Source organism: Rhinoraja longicauda, chromosome 8, assembly GCF_053455715.1.
Source record: "Rhinoraja longicauda isolate Sanriku21f chromosome 8, sRhiLon1.1, whole genome shotgun sequence".
NCBI classification, from domain to species: Eukaryota; Metazoa; Chordata; class Chondrichthyes; order Rajiformes; family Arhynchobatidae; genus Rhinoraja; species Rhinoraja longicauda.
In genome coordinates this window covers 39576666-39602248 of record NC_135960.1, presented here as the reverse complement: position 1 = coordinate 39602248, position 25583 = coordinate 39576666, and the positions used below count along the sequence as shown (strand labels likewise).

Sequence of the window (25583 nt, the reverse complement as noted above, 5' to 3'; positions counted from 1 at the left end):
ATAAGACACTGGTCAGACCCCATTTGGAGTGATTTTGGGCCCCATATCTGAGGAAGGATGTGCTGGCATTGGGAGAGGGTCCAGATCAGGTTTACAAGAATGATCCCGGGGATGTTTGGGTTAATGTATGATGATGTATAATGTGTGATAATGTATGATGAGCATTTGACGGCACTGGGCCTGTACTCGCTGGAGTTTAGAAGGATGAGAAGGGACCTCATTGAATGTTACTGAATAGCGAAAGACCTGGATAGAATGGATGTGGAGAGGATGTCTCTACTAGTGGGAGAGTCTTGGACCAGAGGGCATAGCCTCAGAATAAAAGGACGTACCTTTAGAAAGGAGATGAGGAATTTCTTTAGTCAGAGGGTGAATCTGTGGAATTCATTGCCACAGACGCTGTGGAGACCACGTTATTGGGTATTGTTATGGTGAAGAAGGACAGATACTTGATTAGTAAGGATGTCAATGGATTATGGGAAGAAGGCAGGGGAATGGGATCGAGAGGGAAAGGTTGATCAGCCATGATTAAATGGCGTAGTAGACTAAAGGGGCCAAATTACCTAATTCTGCTTCTACGACTTACGAATTTATGAAAATCGATATTCTGTCCCATGTAATGGAGAGATCAAGAAAGGGGAGAGAGATGTCAGAGGTAGTCCAACGGAATTTGAAGGCAGGGTGAAGGTTAGTGGCAACATTAATGAAATCAATTAGTTCTGCATGGCTTCAGAAGGCAGCCCTGATGCCGTCGTCGATTTAAAGGAGAAAGAGTTGGAGGATGGTGCGATAAATGTTTGGAACAAGAATTGTTTTATCTAACCAACACAAAGGCAGATATAGCTGCGATCCATGTGACTACCCATGGCTATACCTTTAACTTGAAGAAAATGAGAGCAGTCTAAAGATGTTGTTGAGGGTGAGGACAAGTTCCGCCAGGTGGAAGAGATGTTAGTAGAACAAAACTGATTGAACCTCTGTCCAAGGAAGAACCAGAGGGCCTTGAGACTTTCCTGGTGGGGAATGGAAATGAAATGGGACTGGACGTCCATGGTAAAGATGAGGCAATCGGAACCTAGGAATTGAAAGTTATTGAGTTGAAGGGCACAGAAGGTATCTCAGATTTAGATCGGAAGGGGCTGGACAAGTTAGAATAAGATGGAATTAAGATATTTGGAGATGCGTTCTGTTGTCCAGGAGCAGGCAGAAATATGGGTCTGCCAGGGCAGTCCTTTTTTGGGGATTTTGGAAAGGCAATAGAAAGGAGGCAGTACAGAGCTGGGGAAGTATAAGGTTGAAGGCTGTTGAGGGGAAATCACCAGAGATGACGAGATTGGTAATCATAATCATAATCATAATCATACTTTATTAGCCAAGTATGTTTTGCAACATACGAGGAATTTGATTTGCCATTTACAGTCATACCAATAAAAAGCAACAAAACACACAAAATACATTTAACATAAACATTCTTCTGTGATGGAAGCCGAAAAAAGTTCAATCTCTTCCCTTCTTTGTCCTCCCGCGGTCGGGGGCCTCGAGCCTTCCATTGACGGGACGATCTTGGCTCCCATAGCCGGCGGTCAGGCCCTCCGCATCGGGGCGACCAAGCTCCTACATCGTAATGGTCTGAGAGATAGTGGTGTTTGTCTGTGGGGTCCTGGTCAAAGAATAGGTATAAAGAGATGTCCGAGAGCTAGTGCCTGGCCATAGCATGATAGAAGGCAGCTTGCCAGACTACACAACAGCACCTCCCGTTTAGGCAGGTTTGATAACAATTGTTACTGAGTGAACGGAGTGCTGAACATTCAGAGGGGGAGAGATTATAGTAGCTAAGGCGAGTGGAGAAGTTACAACTGTTGATATTGTGCGGGAATCCAGAGAAGGTAGAAGGCCGACAGGGGGTGTCCATGGGGAGGAGGAATGTTAGAGACGGGAGGAGGGTTCATCACTGGGAGGTGAGTACACCCACCTATTGCTTGCCAGACTTTGTCCCACTCCCATTTATCGTCCAGCTTTCTCTTCTCCCAACTATCATGTCTGATCCCAACCCTTAACCTCACCTTTTCATGTTCTCCAGAGATGCTTCCTGACCATTTGAACTACTCCAGGACTTTGTGGCCTTTTGTCAGTCTAGCTTATCGCGGTGTTGACCATTTGTGATATTGTTCTTGTGCCATAGCCTTCAGACGATTAATAATATGGCTAATGTTGACTGTAATCATTATTAGTGACAGGCAGCATTAATTTGCAGTGTCTCCATTCCTATGAATTGACATGGGTTTAATTGCACAATATGACTATTTTCTGGGGGGTTTCAAATATGTCCTCTATGATTTGTTAATATTTATTTATAATGCACCTGTGCAGTGATCTATTAGCATTTTTGCAGATGATTTAAATTTCATATTTACATCTCGGTATTATTTACCCTTAAACTCTATACCCACTTAAGGTATGTATATTCTTCATTTGCCTGTGGCAACACAAGATGATTATTTACCATTACTGAAAACTTATTTGGCATATAGTCAGCAGAGTCTTTATTGCCATGGCACAAAAAAAGAAGGAACTTATTTATTAAACAAAATAGCCTGGTCCAAGAATAAATTACTGAAATGTACTGGTATCATTTATTTGATGCTCTATATGCATAAATAGTGATGTAATTCATGTATATGCTGGAATTAGATTGTTGTTATCCATATAAGCATTGGGTTGTTGCTGTCTGCACATCTCTGATACATAATTTTAAAAACATTATTGGACACAGTGTGGCATATAGAATCTCCAATAAATCACTTAGAATACCTCAATAAATTTGCTGTAATAACTTCTTGAACCATTAATCCCTGTAAAGCGTCTTTGAGTGTTTGAAAAGCGCTATATAAATGTAATGCATTATTATTATTATTATTATTAATACAATTCCATGAATGTTATCGGACACTGTGGCACTGCCACTGCAAGTTTCATTAGAACTGACAGACAATGGAAGTTGTATATTATGAATAATAATAGATACTATGAATGGTTTCAAGGTCAGAACCTAATCTCTTATTTCAGATGGAGGTAATGAAGTTTATCATTCACAATGTATAGGCTTTGTTGACAGCCAAATGGTCACAACAAAAATATGCATGTTTGAAATAGCGGATGTTTTAGTAAGACTTGCTTCAATATAATAAATACTTTGGTTAATTGTGGTTATCTATTTGACTAGATTATGCTGGATCCAGCTTGTCATCAGATTTTTCTTATTCATGAGCATAAAGTGGTTCAAAAATGTTTAAATATTTTTTTTAAGTAGATGTTTACTTTTTAAAATGAAAGTCAGGGGAAGAGGAAACGAGAGATATAGAACAAATGAATGAAAGATATGCAAATTAGTAACAATGATAAAGGAAACAGGCCATTGTTAGCTGTGTGCTAGGTAAAAAAGAGTTACAAGCAATGAGACTCAACAGGACAACTTTGAAACTAGTACTTGGGTGGGGGAGAGACGGAAAGAGAAGGGATGCAAGGGTAACTTGAAGTTATCATATATCATATATATACAGCCGGAAACAAAGTTAGAGAAATCAATGTTCATACCGCTGGGTTTCCCCCCTCTGTGATTGCTCCTGATCTCCGACTTCCTTCACATTCACAGCTATTTCCAAATCATAACCAAAAACCAAAGTAACAATAATCCTCACAATAAGCACCACCCAGTTCAACCACTCATCATTATATTGTCTATCACTTTGAATCAATATCACCTGGCCCCAAGTGCCTATACCTGTTCATGCCTACTTCTTTTTCCTGGCCATCATCCAAGGTATCTAATTCCTACCTGTCTTTCCCTTCACTCTGATTCATTCCTTGAAATCTCACTATCATACGTTTAAAACCTCCCACTTTCTTCCACGGACTTATAAATTATAAATTCCTTATAATTTATGTTATATCAAATGTTAATTTTAAATCTATGATTGGTTAATTTTAAATCTAAGATTTTCACTTTCATTGGTTTTCGGGCAACTGTGGGAAAGGCAGATAACATTGATTCATCATATTTTTGTGGAATGTGCTGAATAGACTCTGGAATCTAAATGACCTTTACTTCCTGTGTATGTCACTCAATGGTGCATTGTGTTTTGCTTGTATCTTTAAAAATCTATATCTTATTATTCAAATGCAATTCAAACAGAGGTCTGATTTTTCTGTGATCCCTTTCAACTGTTTTAACAATTCCTGTACTTTATTTGCAACATCTCCTCACATGCATTGTATATGATTGAGTAATGGTGATAATACGATGACTTTATCTTGTTAGATAAATTCAGTTTCTTAGGGCACAAGTACCTGAAACTACAATCTTCTGAAACTACAATATTGCATCAGCTTTATAATGTGCCTCCCTTTGTTTTTGTAAATTAGGTTTTTGCTTTTTATGAAATAGGTATTTTAGGATCCTTTTCTCACCTTGATGACCACATTTATGCATGGATTTTGGAAATATTTTTTTACTGCGTTTATTTAAAACTGTAAGGAAAGATAATGGGTGATAGTGAGTAATATTTCAAGTACATTTTAGTCTCAGTTAATATAATGTGAATCCACATTCTGTACAGTTTTGCAGTTTAAAAAAAAATGCACAGTATGTATGTATGCCATTACTGTGAATGTAAGTACATCTTTTAATGTATGTTATAGTAGTACAATGGATATGGCAATTGTATGTGTTTCAAATGTCATGGTTTTATATTCTTTGTGTAAACTCGATTCACAAGATGCACACTTTCCAAGGTGCTTTGCAAAATGAGTCTAAAAATGTATAAAATTGTTATTACCAACTATATTCTCCTTGGTAAACAAAGTATTTTTACATGTTTATATAATAAATAGAATATTTGGAAAGTATATTTAATTATATGGGAATTTCTTCATTATCTTCTTCATTTACTTTTAGCCTAGCTCTTCATCCACGGAAACAAATCCTGGTCACTGGAAGTGATGAACGCCTCTGGAAGATGTGGTCCATTCCCAATGGTGACATTATTATGACAGGTGAAGGTCACAGTGATTGGCTTTCTGGCTGCTGCTTTCATCATAGGTTTGTGCAAACATTGAATTCATTCATTTCAAATCTCACAAAGTGCAGTGTTACATTTTCCTTTGTTTGCATTAGTCTGTTCATCTCAAGGCAGAATTGATGACACAGTGCTTCACATTTGCTGGTGTTTATCTTCCATATTGTGCAGCGCATTTATAATTGATCTTAGTAGCTTTCCTTGATAGGATGGTGGCTAAGGGGAGACCTGATAACATTATGACAGGTATAGATAGGCTGGATAGTCAGTACCATTTTCTCCAAAATGGAAATGTCAAAGACTAGAGGGTGTACCATTAAGAAGATTTTTAAAGGATGTGTATAGGAAGTTTTTTACTGAGCGAGTGGTGGGTGCCTGGAATGCACTGCCAGGGTGGTTGTGGAGGAAGATACAATAGTGGGATTTAAGAAGCTTTTAGTTAGGCATGGGTATGCAGGGATTGGAGGGATACGTGCATCATGTGTGAGGATGCAATGACAGGCTAAAAATTGTGTTATAACAGATACACATATGACACTATGATCACGATTGAAAACCGCACCAGCATAAACAAGTGAGCCAAAGCAAAAAGGATGTGTAGGAAGGAACAGCAGTTGCTGGTTTACACTGAAGATAGACCCAAAATGCTGGAGTAACTCAGCGGGACAGGCAGTATCTCTGAATAGGAATAGGTGACGTTTCGGGTCGAGACCCATCTTCAGACTGAGCCCTTGAACCAATGCACACTGACTAACTGCATCAAATGTTTTTGTTTAAAAAATGCAAGACAACTGGTTATTGTAATTAAAGGAATTTAAAAGATTATTTTATTTTAATATTTTTCCTCAAAGATACAAATAATGCGGCCACTTTAGAATCTTTTCACCGTTCTAATTGCTTTCCTGCAGTATGGCTCTATAGTTTCCGGCACCCTCATTGTTCTTAAGATAGCTTATTTTTCATTATGCATCAGCCTTGGTTATACATTTTAACTAGCTTTTTGGCAGACATCTCAGCAGATACTAGGGGTTCGTTGAAGTTTTGGGACTAATCAATTTTGCCCCTATCTGACCCCACCCCTTCCATTGCTCTGAGGCCAATCATAACGCCTCATTTACTAACCTAGTTGAGATCCATCACTTAATATTGAATTTCATTTGAACCCAGGACCCTTTTTATCTGTGTGCCTTGATGATATCCAGGTATGCTTGGTGATATCCAGTGTGGCCACACACAAACTGAAAGAACAACAGCTCATAATCTACTTGGGTAGCTTCCAATCCAATGATATGAAGACTAAATTCTGCAATTTCAAGCACCCCCATCCCCCCCCCTCCCCCATCCTCTTTCTCGTTCTTTTCCTCGCCTCCACCTCCTCCATCCATTCATCTACCCCTCCTTACTCTGGGTACTCCTCACCTTTGTGATTCAAAGGGATTTAGACATCTGATACATACTATTATAATCTGCACAATCCTCTTCTCAGGTTTTTAGTCTATTGTGCAACATATCCAAAGTAATGAGAGAAAAACTGATACTTCGGGCTATTTAAGATTCTCCTCAGACTATAATAACGCATAAAATATACACATAATAACGCACTTATGATCATGTATATATGTAATGATATTACACTTATTTGCATATACTCTACTGTTTACTTCTATGAAAAAAAAATGTGTGACTAATAATGTAATAGTAATGACATTTTCAAATTTACAAGTTTAGTGGAATTTTAATTTCACTTCAATTGGCATAACTGATAGAAAGTAGTGGATTATGACCCCACATACATTACATCAATCTATCTTGAATATCTGTTCCCCATTTGCAGGAAATTGTCCACACATTTACTGCAGTGATCAGTATAGCTGCACAGAACGGTCCCTTTTTGTTACTGTGATCCACATTTTAGCAGACTGCACTTTCTGGCCAACGTTTCCAGAGCTTTGGCTGTACTAAGCCAGTAGACAAAGTTATGAGCGACTGCCTAAATGTTAACACTGCCCTTATGTACCAAGTTATGGTCATCCACACGATTCTGCATCGTAGCTATTAGATAATAATTATTACGGCCAGCTTCTAGTCTTTCTTATCAAGCCCCAAAACTGCCGTTGATGAAGGAATAGTGAAACGATATTTTCTTGACGCAAATAACCAACAACAAAGAGATCTCCACAAAGATTCAGTTAGTTAGTCATTTATTTGAAGTAATAAAACATATTGGCATATCTCTTGTCATTAACTTGTTATTGATTAACTTGGTAAAAATCTAATATCCTACCATGGTTCCTTCATGACTTATACAAAACTACCAGACATTGCGGGGTGTGGTCCCATGACCAACTTGGTATATCCACGCATTAACTTCCTGATCAAATTCATCGAGAGCGTCCCCGACCTGGTGCATCCATTTGTCTTGCCTTTCAAGTTCTCCTGCAGATGGCTGTAATAGTCACAATGCTTTATATTCTTCACTGATTTCGTCCTTGAGGTGGTTAAATTGAATCATGCTGAATCGTACCTCCTGTACCTTTTCAGCTGATTTCATTAGTTCTTTAGTGCTTTCCATTAACCTGTTAGCTTGTTTCCATTTATCTTTCTTCTTTTTTTCATGTTTTTCATGGGCTAAATTCAGACCTACAGATGTAGGTTTAGTGGCCCTATTTCCACTTTAGGCCTTGTACTGATGTCGCCACCTTATGACTAAACATCAGATTTAATTACAGACATGCTGTATTTCTTGAAGACGTGCAGCTGTGTTCTTATCTTCAATGGAATGCCAAACAAGACATAACTAGCCACTCTTCAAGGTCGTCTCTTTGTGGCTCACATTCCAAACTTCTGAGTACCAGTTACGGAAAACAGCTTTCCAAAAAAAGCTTACTGCAATTAACAGGCTTTCTTATAAACCAATTTAATGCAAATATCGATTTCTTATCTTCAATGTTTTAACGACAAACAATCCTCTAGTTTCAATCGTTAAACAACTTCAGTTTCTTACGAGCTAATTAACTTTTCAAATCACTCTTCGAGACAAATTTATGTTTCTGGTTACCGAGGATAGCTCGTTCTATTCTACGGTTGAGAAACTTTAGCAATAAATCCCTCCAGGTCAGTTAAGCTCTCACACTTCGTATCTCACGAAGGCAAGCCTTCTAAAGAGTAGATTTTTACGATATTACGGCCAGCTTCTCGTCTTTCTTATCAAGCCCCAAAACTGCCGTTGATGAAGGAATAGTGGTACGATATATTCTTGACGCAAATAACCAACAACAAAGGGATCTCCACGACAATTCAGTTAGTTAGGCGTTTATTTGAAGTTGCAATAAAACATATTGGCATATCTCTTGTCATTAACTTGTTATTGATTAACTTGGTAAAAATCTAATATCCTAACGTGGTTCCTTCGTGACTTATACAAAACTACCAGACCTTATATCCAGTAGGTACTTCTTGTATTTTCTTTGGCCACCAAAATCTTATTATTTTAGTAGGCTCTTATAGTTAAAAATCCTTCTTGCCAATCTTCTATCGGCAGGCTCCTCTCGTGAACTGAAGCATTACATCAGAGCTGGAAGCTGCTCTGGCTCATCTGGTTCCGCCCAGTCCATATACGTAAGCATAGTATTAACCTCTTAGTGTCCAAAAATACAGCAGGATACAAAAAAATATAATAGAAACATAGAAACATAGAAAATAGGTGCAGGAGAAGGCCATTAGGAACCTCATCTCCAGGGACCTTAAATGGGGAGCCACCATCGACTCCACAGTCAAAAAGGCCCAACAGAGGATGTACTTCCTGCGGCAACTGAAGAAACACAATCTGCCACAGGCAATGATGGTCCAATTCTATACTGCTATCATTGAGTCCGTCCTCACCTTCTCCATCATGGTCTGGTTTGGCTCAGCCACCAAGCACGACATCCGGAGGCTGTAACAGATCGTTCGCACAGCTGAGAAAGTTATTGGCTGCAACCTTACCCCCATTGACGAACTGTACACTGCAAGGGCCAGGAAGCCAGCGGGCAAGATCATCTCTGACCCCTCTCACCCTGGCTACAAACTCTTCGAAGCACTTCCCTCTGGAAGGCGACTTCGGACTGTCAAAGCAGCCACAGCCAGACATAAAAACAGCTTTTTTCCACGAGTGATAGTTCTACTCAATAACCAAAGTCTGTAGTCTCTTTTTTGCTCTGGTTTATTTTTACCCACATGTTTAGACCGTAATGTTGTATCCTTATTGTTTTGATGTGGTTATGCATTATTCTTAATTGTTTGTATGTTTGTGTTGTCATTTGTGAGCGGAGCACCAAGACACATTCCTTGTATATGCATACTTGGCCAATAAACTTATTCATTCATCATTAGTCATACAACATGGAAATAGGCCCATCAGCCCAACTCATCCATGCTGACCAAGATTTTTTTAGCTGAGCTCGTCCCAATTATCTGTTTGGCCCATATTCCTCTAAACAGTCCCAATCTATGTACCTCTCTAAATGTCTTTTAAATGTTGCAATTGTACTGCCTCCACAGCTTCCTTTGGCACCTTATTCCATATACCCACCAACCTCTGTGAAAAAATGCCCCTCGTGCCTTTTAAATCTTTCTCCTCTCATCTTAAATCTATGCTTTGTAGTTATACACTCCCCTACCACATGAAAGAAACTGCGACCATCCACCTTTTCTACATCCCACATGATTTTATGGACCTCTGCAAAGTCACCTGTTAGCCTCCTACGCACCAGGGAAAAATGTCAAAGCCTATCCTGTCTTTCCTTATAACTCAGACCATCCAGTCCCGCAACATGCTTGTGAATATTTCTGCACCTTTTCTATCTTAATGCCATCCTTATTTTAGACAGGTGACTCAGAGATGCACAAGACACTCCATGTGTGGTGTCACCACCGACTTGTACAATTGCAACATAACATCCCGACCAATGAAGGCAAACATACCAAACATTTTCTTCACCACCTTGTCTACCTGTGTTGCCACCTTCAGGGAGCTATATATCTGTACCCCCTGGCCTCTCTGTACTACAGCATTCTTGAGGACCCTACCATTTAGTGTGTAAATCCTGCCTTTAAGCTGATCATGATGCAGCACCTTGCACTTATCCAAATTAATTCCATCTGCCCTTCCCAGGCCCATTTCTTCAATCCATCTAGATCCTTTTGTTATCTTAGATAATCCTTTTTACAGACTTACGAAACAAGCTCATAACATTGTCATCTAGGTATTTCACATAGCTAACAACAGTGAACCCAGCATAATCCCTGTGGCACACCACTGGTCACGGTCCTCCAATCTCAATAACAGCTCTCCACTACCACCATTTGACTCCTTCCACCAAGTCAATTTTGTATCCAAATAGCTGGCTCATCCTAGGTCTCTTGTGATCCAACAGATTAGCCTACCATGTGGGACTTTGTTAAATGCCTTGCTGTAGACAATCTCTACCGCTCTGTCCTTGTCAATCCTCTCCATCACCTCTTCTAAAAAACTTCAAATTGTGCAACACAATTTCCTGCACAAAAAGCCATGCTGACAATCCCTAATCAGTCCTTGCCTTTCCAAACGCAACGTGATCCTGTTTCTCGGAATCTCCTCCAGTAACTTTCCCACCAATGATGTTAGGCTCACTGGCCTAAGCAATTTAACAAATGTTTTATTTCTGTGAAAAATAAATACATTTTGTGCTTAATTCTGTCCAGAGTAAAATACTTTGTCCGTTTGTACAGCATTGCTGAGATGGATAGTCCAATTTTTTGGTATTACTTGTAAATCCCTGTAGAAGACAATCTGAAAAAGAAATGCTGTGTAAACATTTCATGCTATCATTTCTTTTCTCTGCAGTGGTAATATGCTTGCCACTACCAGTGGGGACAAGACAATGAAGATATGGGATTTCGCAAAAGCTGAGTGTGTACTCACATTTTCAGGGCATCTTCACGCTGTCTGGGGATGCTCGTGGCATACCTGTGGTGACTTTGTTGCATCTTGTTCCATGGATAACACCGTTAGGATCTGGGATATTAACAGGTGAGGAGTTTTTTTTCTATAATTCGTGATTTTTTAGGTACTGATTGTTACGTTTTTATGTTCAGTCCAAAACTCTCACTTAATGAATTTGCAGGATAACTCTTATTGTGCACATAACTCAACTTCTGCAGTTAACTCAACTTTGTAAGAAATAAAATTACATGATACTTTAAAAAAATTTAAATGGATATTATTATAATAATGCTTTAAGTGAATGTTTATAGAATTTGCTCTTGTGGTTCATGGTATGAATTAATCTTTGTGCTTCCAGACTTCTAAACAATTCTAGGGATTCATTATTTCCTGTGTTAGGTTTCTTATGTTATTTTTATTTGTGAATCAGAAGGAGAATATTAGAAGAATGTGATAGCACTAGTAGGTTATTGCTGTCATGTGCAATGATTTTGTGCTTGTTTGTTTTAATGAGGAATGATTCTTTTTAAAGTGTTTTAGAAACTGGGAAAATTAGAACTTTACTCTTCATCTGCAATGAGTTTGGAAAACACTAGCAACTTTAACAGAAACATAGAAAATAGGTGCAGGAGAAGGCCATCATCCACAATCAGTAACTTGTGCCTGCATTCTCCTCATATCCCTTGATTCCTCTAGCCCCTAGAGCTCTATCTAACTCTCTTTTAAATTCATCCAGTGATTGGCCTCCACTGCCTTATGTGGCCAAGAATTCCACAAATTCACAACTCTCTGGGTGAAAAAGTTTCTTCTCACCTCCCCATGAGGCCTCCCCTTTATTCTTTGACTGTGGCCCCTGGTTCTGGACTCCCCCAACATTGGGAACATTTTTCCTGCATCTAGCTTGTCCAGTCCTTTTATAATTTTATATGTTTCTATAAGATCCCTTCTCATCCTTCTAAACTCCAGTGAATACAAACCCAGTCTTTCCAATCTTTCCTCATATGACAGTCCCGCCATTCTAACCTCGTCAACCTAAGCTGCACTGCCTCAATAGCAAGGACGTCCTTCCTCAAATTAGGAGACCAAAACTGCACACAATACTCCAGATGTGGTCTCACCAGGGCCCAATACAACTGCAGAAGGACCTCTTTGCTCCTATACTCAAATCCTCTCGTTAACGCCAACATGCCATTAGCTTTCTTCACTGCCTGCTGTACCTGCACGCTTACTTTCAGTGACTGGTGTACAAGGACACCCAGCACTCGTTGCACTTCCCCTTTACCTCATCTGACACCATTGAGATAATAAACTGCCTCCTTGTTTTTGCCGCCAAAGTGAATAACCTCACATTTATCTAATTATACTGCATCTGCCACGTATTTGCCCCCTCACTCAACCTGTCCATGTCACCCTGCAACCTCCTAACATCCTTTTTGCAGTTCACACTGTCTCCCAGCTTTGTGTCATCTGCAAACTTGCTCGTGCTACTTCTAATTCCATCATCAAAATCATTACTATATATATTAAATAGTTGTGGCCCCAGTACCGAGCCTTGCGAAACTCCACCCGCCACTGCCTGCCATTCTGAAAAGGACCCGTTTATTCCTACTCTTCCTGTCTTCCAACCAATTCTCTATCTATGTCAACACCCTACCCCCAATACCATGTGCTCTAATTTTGCTCACCAATCTCCCATGTGGAACCTTATCAAAGGCTTTCTGAAAGTCTAGATACGCTACATCCACTCTCCGTCATCCATTTTATTTGTCACATCCTCAAAAAATTCCAGAAGATTAGTCAAGCAGAATTTCCCTTTCATAAATCCATGCTGACTTGGACCATTCCTTTCACTGCTATCCAAATGAGCCGTTATTATCTCTTTAATAATTGACTCCAGCATTTTCCCCACCACCGATGTCAGGCTAACTGGTCTGTAATTCCCCGTTTTCCCTCTCGCTCCTTTCTTGAAAAGTGGGATAACATTAGCTACCCTCCAATCCACAGGAACTGATCCTGAATCATTTGAAAATTGGAAAATGATCACCAATGCTTCCACGATTTCTAGAGCCACCTCCTTGAGTACCCTGGGATGCAGACCATCAGGCCCTCGGGATTTATCAGCCTTCAGTCCCATCAGTTTATCATATCATATCATATATCTACAGCCGGAAACAGGCCTTTTCGGCCCTCCAAGTCCGTGCCGCCCAGTGATCCCCGTACATTAACACTATCCTACACCCACTAGGGACAATTTTTACATTTACCCAGCCAATTAACCTACATACCTGCATACCTGTACGTCTTTGGAGTGTGGGAGGAAACCGAAGATCTCGGAGAAAACCCACGCAGGTCACGGGGAGAACGTACAAACTCCTTACAGTGCAGCACCCGTAGTCAGGATCGAACCTGTGTCTCCGGCGCTGCATTCGCTGTAAAGCAGCAACTCTACCGCTGCGCTACCTACTATTTCTCGCCTAATGCAAATTTCTTTCAGTTCCTGTCTCCCTAGATCCTCCGTCCTCTAGTACATCTGAGAGATTGTTTGTGTCTTCCTTAATGAAGACAGATCTGAAGAACCTGTTCAACTCTTCTGCCAATTCCTTGTTACCCATAATAATTTCACCCGTTTCTTCCTTCAAGGGACCCACATTTGTCTTTACTAATCTTTTTCTCTTAACATACCTAAAGAAGCTTTTACTGTCGTTTATATTCTTGGCCAGCTTCCCCTCATATTTCATATTTTCACCCCGTATAGCCTATTTTGTTACCTTCTGTTGTCCTTTGAAAGTTACCCAATCCTCTGGCTTCCCGCTACTCTTTGCTGTGTTATACATCTTTTCTTTTAGTTTTATTCCATCCCTAACTTCCCTTGTCAGCCATGGTTGCCTCTTACTCCCCTTAGAATCTTTCTTCCTCTTTGGAATGAAATGATCCTGCATCTTCTGGATTATGTTCAGAAATTCCTGCCATTGCACCATCGTTCGTGCTAGGAACCTTTTCCAGTCGACCTTGGCCAGCTCCTCTCTCATGTCTTCATAGTCCCCTTTGTTCAACTGCAACACTGACACTTCTGATTTAACCTTCTCCCTCTTAAATTGCAGATTAAAACTAATCATATTATGGTCGCTACCACCAAGTGGTTCCTTTACCTTGAGTTCCCATTAAATCTGGTTCATTGAACAACACTAAATCCAGAATTGCCTTCTCTCTGGTATGCTCCAGTACAAGCTGCTCTAAGAATCCATCTTGGAGGCACTCTACAAACTCCCTTTCTTGGGGTCCAGAACCAACCTGATTTTCCCAGTCTACCTGCATATTGAAATCCCCCACAACCACAGTGGCATTACCTTTGTTACATGCCAATTTAAACTCCTGCTGTAACTTGCACCCTATATCTAGGCTACTGTTGGGGGCCTGTGGATGACTCCCATTAGTGTCTTCTTACCTTTACAATTCTCCAACTCTATCCAGTGACTTTACATCGTCAGTCCCTATGTCACCCCTCTCAAGGGACTGAATTTCATCCCTCACCAACAGAGCTACCCCAGCTCCTCTGCCCACCTGCCTGTCCTTTCTATAGGACGTATAACCCTGAATATTCAGTTCCCAGTCCTGATCCTTCTGCAGCTACATCTCTGTAATCCTTACAATGTCATATCTACCAATCTCTAACTGAGCCTCAAGCTATTGCTTCTTGGTACAATGTTTGCAATATTTGTTTCAGCACCAGTTTAGTATGAATTCTCAGCTCCCTTTTAAATCTTCCCCTTCTCACCTTATATTTATGCCCTCTGTAACAAACTGTTTCAGCAACAGACTGGTTCCACCAAGATGCAGTACAGAATGCTGCAGGAGATCCTTCTTCCCCGTGGCTATCAAACTGTACAACTCTTCCCCCTTCTCTTGTGGGGTAGACTGACTCCCCCCCCACCCCCTCCCCAATCTTTGCACATCCCCAATCCTTTCCACTCGTCACGTTGATTTCATGTTTTATGTATCTTGTGTTTTATGACTGGTGGCAGATCAATTTCCCTCCTGGGATAAATAAAGTTGTATTGTATCGTAGCTCGTGTCACAGTCTGTTATCCTTGGAACCATTCATTTTATCCACATCCCTCATGATTTTATATACATCTGTGAGGTCACCCCTCAAGCACCTAACCTTTTGGGGAAAGAACCCCAGCCTATCCAGTTTCTCCTTGTAACAAGCACTCCAGTCCCGGTAACATCCTTGTGAATCTTTTCCCCACCATTCTACACAAACCAATTTGTAACAATACAATATAAATAACACTTCTGACCCAGGGAGCAATCATCAAGGAATATCATTTATACTTCATCAATCAATTACAACTCAAAAGCGGTAGAGTTGCTGCTTTACAGCGAATGCAGCGCCAGAGACTCAGGTTTGATCCTGACTACGGGTGCTGCACTGTAAGGAGTTTGTACGTTCTCCCCGTGACCTGCGTGGGTTTTCTCCGAGATCTTCGGTTTCCTCCCACACTCCAAAGACGTACAGGTATGTAGGTTAATTGACTGGGTAAAAAATGTTTTTTTTTTTAAAATTGTCCCTAGTGGATGTAGTAGGATAGTGTTAATGTACGGGGATCGCTGGGCAGCGCGGACTTGGTGGGCCGAGGGGCCTGTTTCCGCGCTGTATATATATGATATGATATGATATGATATGATATTCCCCCCCCCCCCCATATTTTCTACAGTCTCTCACACTGCAGAACATATAGATTTCTGTTTGCAGACTAAAGAATTCAATAGAAGCTCAATAAAATTCTCATGTTAACATCTCCCAAATTTTACTTTGAATCTGTCAAAATATTCAAATATGGCATTCAATGTATGCACGTCATCTAGAGAAAGGAATTCATTTGATAATGTTGGGACTTTTATAGCCCAGTTCTCAAAGGAAAAGATGAAATATAAATTGAGTTTTTGCAGTTGAAAGGACCTTTTTAACGTGTGAACCTAATAGAAAAATACTGTTCAAACCAAGATACAAAGTGCATGCCTCACTGATCCAATGTGAGAATCAAGCTAAATCAACATGATTGACACATTTATAGCCATTATTGTCAGTCCTGAAGCATGCTGCACGTCACAGATTTATTGCACCATGTAGTCTGTCTCACTGTTCTGATCTCCAAGCAGGCACATTATTCTACCAACAGGCTCCAAGAGCAGATCATAGTTTTAAATAGCCTGCATTCCAATTTAAAATAAATTAAATTAAATTTCATATATATAGGATACAACAATAAATCCATCAGAGATTCAGGAGTAATAATTCTTTACACAAAATAGTTATAAGTGAAATTCAATATCATGTTGAATTCAGGTAAAAGGCTTTTAAAATATATGAGAGATAAAGGAATATGTTGATGGGCAAAATTAAATACAATGGAAGGAGCCTTGAGTGGAATGTTAAAACAGTATGGATTTTTTGGCCAAGGGACTTGTTTTGATGTTTTAAATTCTATGCAAATTTGGCTACTTGCTGAATTTAATTCTTGTTACTTACTATTGCAGGCAATTTCGACATTGAAAATTAATATTTCTCTAGGGCACTACTGCCAATTTGAATTTGTCAGCGTAAGTCGGGTTTGTTAGAGCCAGCAGCTTGAGAGATTTGTTGAGATGTTAAGATACTGAAAACTTCAGCCAAGCCAAAAAATACATTGTTTCATACGTGTAAACAACCGAAATCACTGTCGTGTAAAATAATTTTAAGTTTTAGATTAAATAGAAATTGCCCATTGGTTTTCAACTGATTGTGAAAGCAAAAACATTAAAGTAGTTATGTCGTACCTAAGATTAGATGAATATAAAGGATCGAAGTAGAGTCTTCTTCTTCTTGCGATGGAAGGCAGCAGAAATTATGTAACGCCCTCCAGGTGCTGTAGCCAGTGCAATGTGCTGTTGTCAAGGGCCGTGAGGTCTACCCCTCCACCAGGGGGGCGGAGGACAGTGCAGTCGAAAATGACGTGCTGCGCTGTTTGCTGGTCTGCTCCACACACACAGGCTGCTGATGAACGCAACCCCCAACGATGCATGTTGGCGTTGAACCGGCCGTCCCTGTGTGGAGCCGGTTCAGGGCGACCCACTTTGCGGGGCTTTTCCGAGCCGGGTGGTGCTGTGGTGTTCGGTGCAACAGTGAATTGAGGAGGTCACGATGTCTGTTCCCAGCTGGTTCTCCATGCTCCTAGTATGTTGAAACTGGAGCCACAGAGGGTCGCTGCATGATGGGAGAAGGGGCGACAAGACGACAGGCGTTGAGGTTCCAGTTGCTGTGAATCCTGGGCGAGATGGTGCAAAGGATGTTTGGCGTCCGATGGGGCCTTGCACACCAGCCTATGAGTGAAGAACTCACTGCGAAGCTTGGCGGGTGTAATACCTGCGAGCACCGGCAGGAGATCCATCGGAGTAGGGCGTAGGCAGCCGGTGATGATCCGCATGGTGTCGTTAAGGGTGGCGTCTAGCCTGCTGGTATGAGCGCTGCGGCACCATGCTGGGGCGAAGTACTCAGCGGCGCTGTACACGAGTGCAAGAGCACTGGTTCGAAGAGTAGATGTCCTGGCGCCCCATGACGATCCGGCCAAGCAACGCAGGAGGTTGTTCCGTGCCGAGACTTTAGCGCGGAGAGCTTCAAGGTGTTGCTTGTAGGTCAGCTGCCGATCTAGTTTCACCCCGAGATATGTAGGATATGGGTTGTAGGTTAGGGGTGACCCATTGAGGGTGACGGTTAGCTGGCGTTGAGCTTCCTTGTTGTTCAGGTGAAAGGCCGTTGTGGTGGTTTTTGCCACACTCAGTTTTAGTCTCCAGGTCTTAAGGTAGCCCGTGACAAGTTCCATATCCGCTGAGAGCACATCCTCAACATTTGACCAACTCTTGTCCGAATGCAGTAGGGCCAAATCATCTGCGTATCCATACTGGCGTGAGGTCGTGCGTGGCAGATCGCTGATATAGAGATTGAAGAGCATGGGGGCCAGTACCGAGCCTTGGGGGACTCCGTTTCTTAGGCGTCGCAGTCGGCTAGATTGTCCGTCGCTGGTCTTGAGTACAAAACTGCGGTTGGCAAAGATGTTGGCAATGAACCGCACTAAATGACGGTCAGGGAATGTTCGGAGGAGCTTCAAGATCAAGCTCTAGTGCCACTTTATCATAAGCGGCAGTGAAGTCCACCAGTGTGATGCCCGCCTTGTGACCCTTTTCAAAACTGTCTTTGATGTCATTGGTCAGCTTGACTATTTGGTGGGTGGTGCAGCGTCCACGCTGAAATCCGGCTTGTTCAGCGCGTAGTTGAGGGTCAACAATTGGATCGAGCCGGGCCAGGAGAAGCCGTTCGAGCAGCTTGTACGGGACACAGAGGAGTGAGATGGGCCGATAATTCCTTGGGTCGTCTGCAGGCTTGTTTGGTTTTGGTAGCGCAATGACGGTGGCTTTCCGCCAAATCTTCTAAATGGACTGACCAATGAGGAAAGAGGAGTAAAACCCATGGAGCCAGGCCAGGCATTTAGGACCGCAGTGTTTCAGGAGTTCTGGGGGGATGTTATCGGGACCCTGAGCTTTTCCACATTTCAGTTGAGAGATGACAGAAGAAAGTTCTGCAGAGGAAAAGGGTGCTGACAGGTGCCCATCAGCGCCTGGAGCTTTCCAAAGATTAGTGGATTCCTGTTTGACAGAACGAGTATGGTTCTTGTTCGCGTCTTTGGAGTGGCCATTGGCCAGGAACTGGTGGGCGATGGAGTTGGCCATGACAGGGCAATGCTTTGGGCGGGTACTTCGACCGGTGAGGCGATTGAAGGTCTTCCACGCCACCCTACTGGAGTGTGTTAGCCGACTGGATAGAAGCAGAATCAGCCGACTGGATAGAAGCAGAATTAGCCGACTGGATAGAAAATTGACTTCATGGAAGGAAGCAGAGATGACGGTGGAAGGTTGTTTTTTGGACTGGAGGCCTGTTGTGACTAGTTATGTGCCTCAGGGTTTGTTTCAGGGCCCATTGCTGTTACTGGTTTGTATCAACGATTTGGATGAGAATGTACAAGGCATGATTAGTAAATGCAGTTCAAAGGTTGAAAGGTCAGTTTATTGTCACGTATACCAATTAAGGTACAGTGAAACTCAAATTACCATACAGCCATACTAAAAAAAAGCAACAAGACACACAACTACATAAAAGTTATAAATATCCTCCACAGTGGATTCCCCACATTCCTCACTGTGATGGAAGGCAATAAAGTCCAATCTACTTCCTCTTTATCCTCCCGTGGTCGGGGCAGTGAAACCATCCACAGTCGGGGCGATCGAAGCTCCCGCAGCCGGCGATCGAAGCCCCCGCAATGGGGCGATCGGTCCCGCGATTGGGGCGGTCGAAGCTCCCTGAAGTTGGTCTCTAACCACGGACCACGAGCTCCACAATGTTAAGTCCGCAGGCTCCGCGGTTGGAGCTCCTGAAGTCGGAATCCAACAGGGGCTGCCAGCTCCTCGATGTTAGGCCGGAGATACGATACAGAAAAAAATCGCATCTCCGTCGAGGTAAGAGATTTAAAAAAAGTTTCCCCCAACTCCAGCCCCCACATAAAACAAGCTACAGAACACTAAAACATACATTTAACAAATATTAAAAAACAACAAAGAAGGAAGGGACGAGACAGACTGTTGGCGAGGAGGCCAGAGAGAGGAATATAGTTGACACGAAGTGGGTGGTATTGTAGATAATGAAGATAGTTATCAAAGGTTACAGTAGGATCTTGATCAGTTGGGCAAATGGGTAGATACATGGTTAATGGAGTTTAATGCAGATCAATTTGAGGTGTAGCCTTTTGGGGTCTAACCAGGGCAGGACTTTCACAGTAAATGGCAGGGCTCTGAGGAGTGTTGGAGATAGATTTAGAAGTGCAGGTACATAATTCCTTGAAACTGATGTTACAGGTAGATGAGGTGATCAAGAAGGCTTTCAGCACATTGGTCTTCATCAGTTAGGGTTTTTGAGTATAGATGTTATGTTGGAGCTGTACAAGGCACTGGTAAGGCTACATTTGAAGTATTGTATTCCGTTTTGATCATTCTGTTGTAGGAAAGATGTTGAGGCCACAGTTGGAGTATTGTGTTCAGTTTTGATCACCTTGTTGTAGGAAATATGTTGTTAACCTGGAAAAGTGCAGAGAAGATTTACGAGCTATAGGGAGAAGATGGGCAGATTAGGATTATATTCCTTGGTGTGTAGGAGGATGAGAGGTGATCTTATAAAGATGTATAAGATAATGTGAGAATAGAGAGGATAGATGCACAGAGTATTTTACCTAGAGTAGGGGGATGAAGAACCAGGGGACATAGGTTTAAGTTGAGAAGGGAAAGATTTAAGGTATCTAAAAGGCAACTTTTTCACACAGAGGGTGGTTGGTATATGGAATGAATTGCTGGAGGAGGTAGTTGAGGCAAAGAATATAATAAGAGGATGAAAAAGACACAGTGCTGGAGTAACTCAGTGGGTCAGGCAGCATCTCCGGAGAACCAGGATAGGTGACATTTCAGGTCAGGACTCTTCATTACTGATTATGTTGAAGGGGGGAAGATCTGGAAGAAAGGAGGGGCAGGGCAGGTGATAGTGGAGACAGGTGAGGAGGATTTTTAATTGGCAGATTGCTGGATAAAAGCCAAAAATGAAAAGACAAAAGGTGTGAGATAAGGATAGTAACAGGTGTAAATTGTGAAGCCAGAGAGAGGAATATAGAGGAGGTGGAAGGGGAGCAATGGGTGGGAGCCCAAATGGGGGACAGGGAAGAGAGAGGGGGATAAAGTTTCTAAATTGTTTTAAATTTCTGTTTTTGAACATCCCGCTCCCACCTAGCTGCGTCATCCCTTCCTAATCTGGTTCCACTTATTGCCTCCAGCCTCTGACTCGCCTTTCTTCATCCCCCTCCACTCATGGTGATATAATACTGATGGGCATACACCTTCATGGTGTTATACCAGAGTACTAACTAGTCAGTACATGCCTGTAACAGTATAACACTGGAGTACAGTATTGGTGGGGATAGTAAGAACTGAAATCTGAAGCCACTTAGTGAGGATATGTAATCATCAGGTGGATTTTGCCCTCTTTCTGACTGTACTTTTTGCTAGGTATTCGTCATTGCAACTATCATTTTCCTTGACAAAGATTCTCCATACAAGAAAAAAAACTTTCAAGCTTACCAGAAATCTGGCTTACCTCGTGTTAATCATTCCATTAGGAATGCTCCCTTGGCATAACTTTCTTGATTTCCAGGCTTTTTGTCTTGTCTTAATTTTTTTAGAATAAATTTTGTGATACCATTAACTTTCTCACCAATTCTTCTTCTCTTACTTTTACTCATGACTTCTGCAATTGTATCCTGCTTCAGTTTGTCAAAGCGTTCATCAGACATGATGTTTTATTAGAAGGAAATCTACATGAAATTCCACTATCCTAGTCACGTCCTTTTGGTTGCTTTGATAATTCAACTTTCATCACTGGAGCTTTTGAGTGCATAGGGATGCTATTTATAAAATTTTACATAGGTGATTAACCCTTCTCCCTCTTACATCTCAGAACCTACAGTATTTCTGCCTTCAATGATTATGTACCACTTTGATGCATATTTCTCAATCCTCCACTGCCGTCTCCTTGCTGCTCCAGTCAGTGCCCAGTACTCCTACACTGCCCCTTTGGACTTCTCTCAATGCGCTCATTCATGTCTTGTTACTTCACTGTCTGTACCTGTTTCTTAAATGTTGCAAGAGTTGAAAGCTTTAAGTTCCTAGAAGTAAATATCACCAGCGACCTGTCCTGAACCACCCATATTGAAGCAATAGCCAAGGAAGCATACCAACCCCTCTACTTCCTTAGAAGGCTTAGGAAGTTTGGCATGTCCCCAACAACTCTCACCAACCTTTACAGATGCGCCACAGAAAGCATTTTATCGAGATGCATCACAGCATAGTTTTGGAACGGCTCCAAGGCAGCAAGAAATCGCAGAGAATTGTGGACGCAGCCCAGACCATCACACAAACCAACCTCCCTTCCATTGATTCCATTTAAACTTCAAGCTGCCGCGGCAAGGCCACCAGCATAATCAAGGATGAATCTCACCCCGGACACTCCCAATTCTGCCCTCTCCAATCAGGCAAGAAGTACAGAAGAGTGAAAACGCACACCTCCAGATGTGACAGTTTCTTCCCAGCTGTTATGAGGCAACTGAACCAATCTATCACCAACTAGAGAACTGTCCTGAGCTACTATCTACGTCATTGGAGATCTTCGGACTATCTTTAACAGGGTTTTACTGGGTTTATCTTGCACTAAATGTTATTCCCTTTATCATGTATATGTACACTGTGGATGGCTCCATTGGAGTCATATATTGTCTTTCTGCTGACTGGTTAGCATGCAACAAAAGCTTTTCACTGTATTTCGGTACATTTGACAATAAACTAAACTAAACTACAACACAATGAAGACTTACGCCCACCAGTATTCTCTCCCAGTGAGGGGAGGAGACAGAGAAAGCAGCGAGTCAGAGGCTGGAGTCAATAAGTGGAACCGGTTAGGGAGGAATGACAGATAGATGGGAGCGGGATGTTTAGAAACTGAGGCTCTTGGGTGATATGACTATGACTCTATGACTATTTTATTCTGACTTCTGCAGTCACTGTCCAGTGACAACAAATCACAGGAGACAGTTTTTGTTCAATTAATGGTAGCTTGTCATTCTTGACATTTAGAAACCTGATAGATAAGATAGAAAAGCTGCACAGATTCAATAAAACACTTATGTCAAAACTGCAATATAATTCAGCAAGTTCAGGAAGACCTGTCAACAGATATAAACAAGTCACATAACATGTAACTAAATGCTGCTTCCTTTCAAAGCAACTGACTAATTACAACATGGAAGAGAAAAACATTTTGGCTTCCATCAAATTCTCCTCTCAGACTTTTTCAAATTATTCTGACAAAACAATTCTCCTCTCAGTTAAATTATTCTGATAAAACAATCATGCACGTGTTTTTCATCCCATGTTCAAAATTCTGGAATTGATTTAGAGGTTATCAAGAGAATGATTCAAGTGTTTGCAGTAGTTGAGGGGCTATCTTCAGGTTAATGTCATTCTTCTGCAATGACAAACTGGTCATTTTAAACAGATGACTAATGGTGTCCCGATGTTGTGCTATTAGGGCAGTTTGCAATTGTTTCACCTTGCGTGAAAGGGAAGCAGCATTCAATTGGTGTCAGGTGACAAATTCATTTGTTTTGACATCTTATACAGGGTAATGAATTGTACTAGAATTTTGACAAGGCCTTTAGTCGAAACCGTGCAGCTGCTCCATCTTGTCTGCCAGATTCTTGAGTGTCAAGAATGACAGGATACACTCAGTTTGATGGATGTTATTGATATGCAGAAGTGTGCAGTCAAACACGCTCCAGTGTACCTCTATGACTAGGAACAGAACTTTTCTTATTAACTCAGAGAAGTCAGATTATCCATGCACGATAAACTAAGCAAGTCTGAAAAATTGCCCCAAGTTTTAAAGCAAAGTGTTCTTCGATCACCACATGCAGTATTCTTAAACTTCTCCAGAATCTGCAGTTATAAACTTGAAAACTCTTCTTGTCAATGATAGCATGGAAATTATTACAAAGATCAAAAATACATCAGATGCATCTGCATGTCTCAAATCTGATGGCAGTTAAATTGGTGTAATAATTTAATACTGATGGCTTGCAATATTTTTCCTCTCTCAAATTTAAGAAAAAAACATTACTTCAAAGAAAGGCATACCTTCTTAATAATGTTTACATTTTTTTCACATCCAGGGGCATGACCATAGGTCAGCAGCATTAAATCAGGCATAATGGGTATATAAAAGAAAGATATACAACAGAAGCTGTTTAGCTGGTTTGGTATTGTAGAAATGATTTTAACAAACACATTGAAATGTAGTGTGTAACCTTACTCTGTTGTATTAATTGCAAAGAATCATTCATGCACTGATTTTTGTTGTAGTATTTTTCTGTAGTATCAGCACAATTCTAAATATATACTTAAAAAAGAGAAGGATCTGAGTCATTTTCCTGTGGCAATTTTATTCGCCTGGAAATTTGGCTATTTAATTTTGAGTTCTGGGCTTTATTTATTCATGTGTCATGTTAAACCTTTAATGGCTCTATTTATTAATGCTTTTTGGCACATTCAAGTTTTATAAGGTCATTAGTGATAGGAGCAGAGAGCAGGTGATTAGGCCATTTGGCCCATCAAGTCCACTCCGCTATTCAATCATGGCTGATCTATCTCTCCCTCCGAACACCATTCTCCTGCCTTCTCCCCATTCCCTTGACACCCGTACTAATCAAGAATCTATCTATCTCTGCCTTACAAATATCAATTGCTGTGGCCTCCACAGCCTTCTGTGGCAAAGAATTCCACAGATTCACCACCCTCTGACTAAAGAAATTCCTCCTCATCTCCTTCTTAATGGAACATCCTTTAATTCTGAGGCTATGACCTCTGGTCCTAGACTCTCCCACCAGTGGAAACATTCTCTCCACATCCACTCTATCCAAGCCTTTCACTATTTGGTAAGATTTAAGGAGGTCATCCTTCTAAACTCCAGCGAGTACAGGCCCAGTGTAGTCAGAAGCTCATCATATGTTAACCCACTCATTCCTGGGATCATTCTTGTAAACCTCCTCTGGATCCTCTCCAGAGCCAGCACATCCTTGCTCAGATATGGTGCCCAAAATTGCTCACAATATTCCTATTGCCTCCTGACCAGCGCCTTATAGAGACTCAGCATTACATCCCTGTTTTTGTATTCTAGCCCTCTTGGAATAAATGCTAGCATTACGTTTGCCTTTCGTGCCACCAATTCGACTTGCAAATTAACTTTTGGGGAATTCTGCACCAGCACCCCTAAATCCCTTTGCACCTCCGATTTCTGGATTCTCTGCCATTTAGAAAATAGTCTACACCTTTATTCCTAATACCAAAATGCATGACTCCACACTTTGCAACACTATATTCCATCTGCCACTTCTCTGCCTACTCTCCCAGCCTGTCCAAGTCCTTCTGCAGAGTTCCTGCTTTGCCTACACTACCTGCCCCTTCACCTATTTTTGTATCATCTGCAAACATGGTCACAAAGCCTTCAGTCCCCTCATCCAAATCATTAATATACAATGTGAAGAGGAGCGGTCCCAGCACTAACCCCTGTTGAGTTCCATCAAACTATTTGGGATGTGAGGGGCCTACAATTTCCTGTTTGCTCAGAGTCCCAATATATCATCTTAAATTGTCTATGGAGCCCGTGTTACGTGCTAGGACACAGTATCTTCCTAATTCTCCCCTGTACTGAATTTCCTGGGCAAATTAGAGGATGAGCCAGATGTGGGTTGATGGGACAATGTATTTGTGACTGTGTTTAACAAAATATAAAAATATGCATGCCAATAATGAGTTGTGACCCTCAATAGTGGAGTGCTCTGGATACACATAAGCAGACCATTTAT

At 41.4% G+C, this 25583-nt stretch overlaps 1 protein-coding gene across 1 annotated transcript in view; it reads left to right on the top strand.

The window, feature by feature from the left end:
* The window catches only part of spag16 (sperm associated antigen 16), a 402456-nt gene that overhangs the window by 150494 nt on the left and 226379 nt on the right, over positions 1-25583 (top strand). The window contains exons 11-12 of the mRNA XM_078403680.1: positions 4955-5098; positions 10939-11124. Of these exons, the coding sequence (XP_078259806.1) occupies positions 4955-5098; positions 10939-11124 (330 nt within the window). The remainder of the gene's footprint in view (positions 1-4954; positions 5099-10938; positions 11125-25583) is intronic.